The sequence below is a fragment of the Austrofundulus limnaeus genome, unplaced genomic scaffold (assembly GCF_001266775.1).
Source record: "Austrofundulus limnaeus strain Quisiro unplaced genomic scaffold, Austrofundulus_limnaeus-1.0 Scaffold137, whole genome shotgun sequence".
Classification (NCBI taxonomy): Eukaryota; Metazoa; Chordata; class Actinopteri; order Cyprinodontiformes; family Rivulidae; genus Austrofundulus; species Austrofundulus limnaeus.
In genome coordinates this window covers 149,165-156,380 of record NW_013952539.1, presented here as the reverse complement: position 1 = coordinate 156,380, position 7,216 = coordinate 149,165, and the positions used below count along the sequence as shown (strand labels likewise).

Sequence of the window (7,216 nt, the reverse complement as noted above, 5' to 3'; positions counted from 1 at the left end):
TAATTAATTCAGAAAATCTTTTCAGGACCCCACCTTGATGTTTCGGGACCCCACTTTGGGTCCCGACCCCAACTTTGGGAAACACTGCTTTAAATCAAGACTGAAAACCCATCTGTTTAGAGTTGCTTATGAAACATAAAAAATGAAACATTAATCAACATGTTGATGTGTAACAATGGCACTTGACAAACCGTAATGCTTTACTTGTTAACTGTGTGTTCTATGACTTTGTATTTTTTGTGTTTTTATGATGTAAACCACTTTGAACTGCCTTGTTGCTGAAATGTGCTACACAAATAAACATGATTGATTGATTCACATTGTTTTCCAAGTGCTGCTCATTGTGCAAGACAAACTACAAGTCTGACTACTGGTCTGTTGAGTTGATAGATACTGAGCAGAAGCTGAGCGTCATTTATAATTCTGAGTGTTAAATCTCATGATATCGATTTATATGGCATAACCTGTAACATTTTGTCAAAGTTTGACTTTGGATATAACTTAAGATCATTTTCTGGCATTAAAGGCAGAGGAACCCTAGGCCTTTAATTTACATTATATTGATATTGTATTTAAACAGGTGGACCAAATCTTGGACATATCCTCGAAATTTTTCCTGCAGCCAGATGAGCTGAAAAAACCTTTCATCAGACAAAGCTTCCCCAACAATCTGAACCACGGCTGGGTGCCAGTGGAGACTGAGAAGTATGAAACTCATTTTTTTTTTAAAAAAGCATCAGTTCTTATCTAATTCAGATTATGTTTTTCAGGCTGAGTCCGAACCGACCGGCAGACCTAAAGGAGTCCTTCAACACTGCTTCATTTCACCCTGATATTGTAAATCTGTGCATTAAATTTAGTCACTTCTGTATGAATGTCATTTTGCAGTTTTTGTGACATAAATTTTAGAAATTCAGGTTAGCAGCTACGTTGTTTACATCTTCAATCAGCTCTGTTTTGTGTTCTGCAGAAATGGCCCACATCAGACGCTCTGAAGTGTTTCAGGGAGATCCACACGTCTTTCTATCAGCGCTGTAAAGAGCTGAGTATGCGGGTTCTGAGGGTGATGGCCCTCAGTCTGGGTCTGGATCCAGATGTGTTTGTGCGTGCACATCTTCTCATAGGAAGTATGATGTCTCTTCTCCACTTAGGTCAGGGATGGGCAAAAAATAAATTGTAATGGGCCCTTCTGAATTTATGTTGGTCGTTTCTCACTGCTTGTAAAGGGAAACACAACATTGTGAGAAAACATGAGGAAAACGTTCATTTGGAACAACTCTGAACACATTTGCACAAACTCCTCACAAGTTTTGGTTCCAGTTTTGACAGAAGTGTGAGTTCATATTGACAAATAATAATGCTCTAATTACACAAAATAAAAATAACAGCAACTCTGTGATTATTATGAGAATATTTGATTGAAGCCTTGTTGCTCACGTACACTCAAAAAACAGATGTAGTGGATTTAATTTAAAAATTAAGTCAACTGGTTCCCTTCAGCTGAATTGAGTAAAGGTAACATATTTACTTTACATTTACTTTTATTCAATACAGTTGAGTGGAACTTGTTACCAATTTTTTAATTAAATCCACTACATCTGTGTTTTTTTAGTGTAAGCAAATTGTGAACTTTTGCAAAGGTTTTGTGACATTTTGAAACCCCCCTCACAAGCAGGCTTCAGTTTTGTAACAGTGGAGGTTAAAGGAGTCACTGCATCCGACTTCATTTATGTTGATGATCAGGAACTACACTCAAAAATCCAGATGTAGTGGATTTAATGAAAATAAAAAAATATACTGGTTCTACTCAACTGAACTGAGTAAAGGTAACACGTTTACGGAGAGTAACCGTAAAGTAAATGTGTACCTTTATTCAGTTAAGTGGATACAGTTGAATTTTTTAAAATTATATCCACTACATCTGTTTTTTGAGTGCGCTATAGGAGCTGTGTGAAGCTGACACCCCACCCACACAAAAAATAAAAACTAGTAAGCGGATTGGTTAGTGCTTCGTTTGTGCAGGTTTGTGCAGTTAAAATGAGCGTTTGTGCTGTTATAGTTTTTGAGATATTAAGCATTATGTCTTTAGGTCATTAAGACGTTATAATCCCCCCCAGCAAGCTCCAAAATTAAACAAAGTAGTCTACATTATTAGTGCTTCGTTTGTGCATGTTTGTGCAGTTCAAATTAGCGTTTGTGCTGTAATACTTTTAGAGATATTACTAGTTTTTAGTGTAACCCGATGACGTCATCGTCCCCGCAGCAACTTCCGGAATGGTGACGTCATCGGGCCAATTTTTAACTTCAAATATCTCGAAAACTAAAGCTGCGCAAACGACAGTTTTTACAGCACAAACCTGCACAAACGGAGCACTAACGAACTAGCCCACTTTGGTTTACTTTTGAAGCGATATGGGGTGATGGTGAACTGTAGATGACCAAATATATAATATTTAATATCTCGGAAACCAAAATTGCACAAACGACCATTTTAACGGCACAAACCTGCACAAACGGAGCACTAACCATTCTGACTATTTGATTAATTTTTTGACGTGGGTGGGGTGTCAGCTTCACACAGCTCACTATAGGGGTCGTAAAACACTAATTTGGGAACTTGAATTGATTTCCAAAAATATTTATATATATAAACAGTATACTGTATATGTATGAAGATTTATTAATTGTTGCCATATTTCTTACAAGAAATTTATAGTGATAACCTCAATGAATAAAAACAGGTTAATGATGATGATGTTTGTTTTGTCATTATGATCTTGTTTATTTGGGCTATTAGCAATGTTTCCTTACTTCAACCTAAGATGATTAGAGTCCCAAGTCTCTGCCAATCCTTGTAAATTTGAGAATCTGAAGGGAGTAAGACACCACACCTTGAACTAAAATATAGATGTCAATTTATCATATAAAGCATCCCATTATCTGCAAAAGCACACACTCTAGATTGCTTTCTGTTTCAGAATGTTATTGAAATGTTTTTTCTTCTGGTTTGTTTATTTTTTTTATCATGACATGCTTATTGGTGGCCTTATAGAAAACAGCAATGTTTTCCAAGTAAATCTACTGCTGTTTCTGTGAACTAAATTGTATGGGCATATACCATTTGGTTTAAAAAAATGCAACTTAATTTTTTTTTTTTCAAATTTTTGTAACATCAATTTTTAATCTTGCGTTGAGGAAAAGACAAATCTTAAGTTTTCTATTTGTAATTTTCTATGTTATCGGTTTATTTTGAGTTGTTTGTATTTGTGGACGAACAGAGCTTTGTGACAGAGCTGCTTTGTCTCCTGCAGCTGATGAGAACGCCACGACCATGCGCTCCCTGTACTACCCCCCAGTGAAGACGGTGAAGGAGAACCAGATACGCTGTTCGGAGCATTCAGACTACGGCACCATCACTCTGGTGTTCCAGGGCTCTGATGGACTAGAGGTAAAACATTTAACTACGTGAATATGAGACCAGACCCTCAGCCACGGTCCGCCCTCTAACACGGCTCTCCCTTCAGGTTTTGACACGCTCAGGTAACTACATCCCTGCCACCAACGTGCCTGGATCTGTCCTGATCAACATCGCTGACCTGATGCAGCGCTGGACTGCTGATCGCTTTATCTCTGCGGTGAGGGAAGGTTTATTCTTACTTTTTTTTTTCCTTTTTAAATGGTTAAGCCAACTATTTCAAGAATATCATTGTTCACATCCTCCTGAGTCTATGAGAGAAATATGTGGTGTAATCATATCATCAACTTTTGCAGTCACATCTTTCCACATCATTACACTTCCACCTCCGTGCTTCACTGTCAGGACTGGGCATTCAGTGTTGTAGAAAGGGGTCTTTGCAGTCACTAAGTGGGAGTTTCGTCAGCTGTAACTTTAAATATAAACAATATTTTACTCATAACTCGAAACAGGAAAAAGTAAATAAAATAAAGGATAAATAAAAAAATAAAATAAAATAAAAAAGAAAGGTGCTACTGTTATCTATACTGTTTATAAATTTAATGATCTAAAATTATTAAATTTGACTGCCGTACATGTGGAGGGATGTGTAACCAGAGTTGTAAAGTAACTAAGTATAAATACTTTGTTACTGTACTTAAGTAGAATTGTTGGGTATCTGTACTTTACTTAATTTTTCAGCCTACGTTTTACTTCTACTTCTTATATTTTCACACAATTATCTGTACTTTCTACTTACTTTTATTTCATTTTTGCTTGTTTTCATTCCAGCTTGTTATTGTAAAAAAATAAATAATATCCATATAAATTGTGCCTCCTAGATAGAGTGAATTTAATTGTGGTTGAATGAGAAGTATAAATATATAAAATTCTGATACTCTATTAGTTTGTACACAAACAAATCATGTCACTCCAGTAGGACATAATCATTAAAATAAAAGTACTGTACTAGCTACTTAAAAAATATTTATATTCCATGAATTATATTATTGCATTTGGCCCGCAGCCTTGATATGTATATAAACGGAAACAGCTAAACAGTGCATCCTAAATTTAACATAAATTAATTATTTTAATACAAAAGTAATTTCTGCAGTTTTTGGGGAGGTCACCTCCTAATAAATGTCATTACAGAAAACCTAACTGCTCATTTTAAATCAATACTTTTACTTTTAATACGTAAGTACAAAAAATATCAGATACTTTAACTTTTACCAAAGTAATCCTTTGGTAAGGTACTTGTGCTTTTACTCAAGTATCACTGTATGGTACTTAATACAACACTGTGTAACAAGGTCAAAACAGTTCAAACCTGTTTAAAAACACAGCTAATTTTGAATATGAATATATTAATCATAAGAGAAAGGTGGTTGTTGCACCATATTTGAAGTCAGTTATATACATGCTCACAATAATTTTATTATAACCATTATTTCATCTTTTAACTTGCCCCACAAGACAAGTCAACTAATCATGGTTAGGACAAACTCTGCCCACACGACCAGGTTAATCCCCCTACTTGCAATTTAGCTATTTTAGTAAAATAAGCTTGGAGGCATAAGGATGGTGTTTACACACTGATATAACATGAAAACATAAATAAATACAGCTTTACTTTAACTTCAAACTGTGGAAAAAATAATATGCATGGCTTCTAATGCTGATCCTCGTTCTTCAGAGTCACAGGGTTTTGCTTCCTCCTACTGGAGACCCAAGGACCCGTCAGTCTGTGGCCTTCTTCGTCCATCCAGATGATGAGGTGCTGATCACCTGCTGCGACGGATCAAACAAGTACCCACCTATCACAGCAGGTGACTACGTCGCTCAAAAATTCAACCAGTCATATGATTAAAACAAAGCCTAAAAAGTCCACGACGGGGGTTCCAATATGTTAGACGAGTGTAATCCCCTGGACGAAATAAACTGAATGTAGTTGACGTTTTTCATGCTAATTTGAATATAACAACTGCAAATGTTACACTTGCAAGTTCATTCATTTTATTAGCAACAGTTGAATCATCACAACAATTTATGAACTCATTGTACGAGATGTTGGGAGGAATTTAGCAGATTTTCAATGGAAAAATAATAAATCAAAACCTTTACTGCTGCTTGGGTTAAAAAATAAAAGTTGCTTTTACAAGAGACCTATTGTAATAAAATCTAATTAAATAAACACCTTTAAGAAATAACCCTGTATGACTTTCTTCATTTATCTGATGGGACTGTAACAAAACTGTTGTTGAATTTCCAGTTAATTTAAAGAATAAGTAAATACTTTAAATATAATGAATATGACCACACACATACAAACTGAGTATTAACACACATTCCCATACACACTCACTTAAACTGTAAAATAAATGCCTAAATCTAACTATATCCTATAGTAACATCATTTGGTCTTTAACTTTTTGGTGCAACAACTAAATGAGCTGATTTTGAGGGAATGCAAATACAGAATATACAACTTTGTGTCAGCAGGATCATTTCAACCCCCAAAAGTTTCTCTTTAGAATAAAAAGTAATCATTTCCTGTAGGAGACAGTATCATCGCAACAAAAACAGTGTGCAGAAAACAAGGCATTCTGTTTTCAGGCCACCAGCCTTTCCATTTCACCCCAGAGAAATTCCCACAGAGAACAGAGTCCTTATTGTGATAAAAGTCTGAACACAACCCCAAACAAAAGCACTGATTGCACACAAAGAAAACTAGAGCAGCTCCACATTTCAGCTCTGGCTCATTGGGCCGATAAGAGGACCAACATCATTGGTACTGGCACAACATCCCAAACTTCATAACCGTGACAGTCAGTGTCTCTGATGTGCTTTTTATATTTGAGCTTCTTTTTTTGGTTGGGAGATGGTTTGAAAACCCTAAACAGTAACAAATAATTTAGATTTGGAAAACACTAACAGACACACTTCACTCATAAAGCACAGTGGCAGGCCTAAGAGTGTCCTGGCACTGGTACATGGTGCTGCTGGTGATCAGGAGGTAGAGGTTGGCTGTTCCCTGGTACGACAGAGGTCTGCTGGCCTTCTGTTGTGTGTTCTCCTGGATCTGCAACAGGAAGCCACATGTGCATAACCTTGTTTAATTAGCTCTAAAGTATTGTGATGTAGCGATTTCTAGAGCCCTCAGCTTTGGAAAATCAAAGTGTTTTCTAACAAATACAATGTTCTCAGTTACATCTGCTTGCTTTAATCTCTTCTGATGTAGAGATTGTTTCTCTTTCTTTTCTACATGTTGTGTTTTTATTCAAGTCCACTTAATTATGACCCCCGCACGCGAAACGTAAGTGGGAGTCGAATTGTTTTCATACTGTTTATTTTTTTATTTAATTTTTTTTCAGTGGTTTTTGGTCAACTGTAGCACTAAAACGGCTGTACCAGTCAACTTGAAATATGGCACGACTGTAGATGAGTCTGACCTACACTGCGCCAGCCAACGGTTTTACAATAGACCCCATATTTGAGGAGGAGGCTCCTTTCAAAGTGGGGGTGTCAGGACATGCAAAAATGTTTATAACTCAGAAACTGTTCAACATAGGAGCTTCAGATTTTCTTTGTTGTTTAGCTCTGATGAAGCTCTATCCATCAGGCCCACCAATCAGTGATTCACTTCACTTTTAAGAGTGCAGAAACATCTTATTTCATGATGAGTTCAAACATTTCATTTTGTAATGAGTAACTAGGTCTTAAATTTTAAAGTAAAGAAGTAAAAGTATTGTTTTTAGC

The 7,216-nt window shown here is 36.2% G+C and overlaps 2 protein-coding genes across 2 annotated transcripts in view; one reads left to right on the top strand and one right to left on the bottom strand.

The window, feature by feature from the left end:
• si:dkey-10o6.2 (UPF0676 protein C1494.01) overlaps positions 1-5,667 on the top strand; it is a 7,625-nt gene extending 1,958 nt beyond the window's left edge. The window contains exons 2-7 of the mRNA XM_014015986.1: positions 581-705; positions 771-837; positions 971-1,127; positions 3,312-3,448; positions 3,525-3,635; positions 5,154-5,667. Of these exons, the coding sequence (XP_013871440.1) occupies positions 581-705; positions 771-837; positions 971-1,127; positions 3,312-3,448; positions 3,525-3,635; positions 5,154-5,327 (771 nt within the window). The 3' untranslated portion in view covers positions 5,328-5,667. The remainder of the gene's footprint in view (positions 1-580; positions 706-770; positions 838-970; positions 1,128-3,311; positions 3,449-3,524; positions 3,636-5,153) is intronic.
• Positions 5,451-7,216, bottom strand: part of LOC106522808 (nucleobindin-2) — a gene marked incomplete at its 5' end in the record, with an annotated part of 16,186 nt that continues 14,420 nt past the window's right edge. Inside the window, 1 exon segment of the mRNA XM_014015985.1 lies at positions 5,451-6,539. Coding sequence (XP_013871439.1) covers positions 6,427-6,539 — 113 coding nt within the window.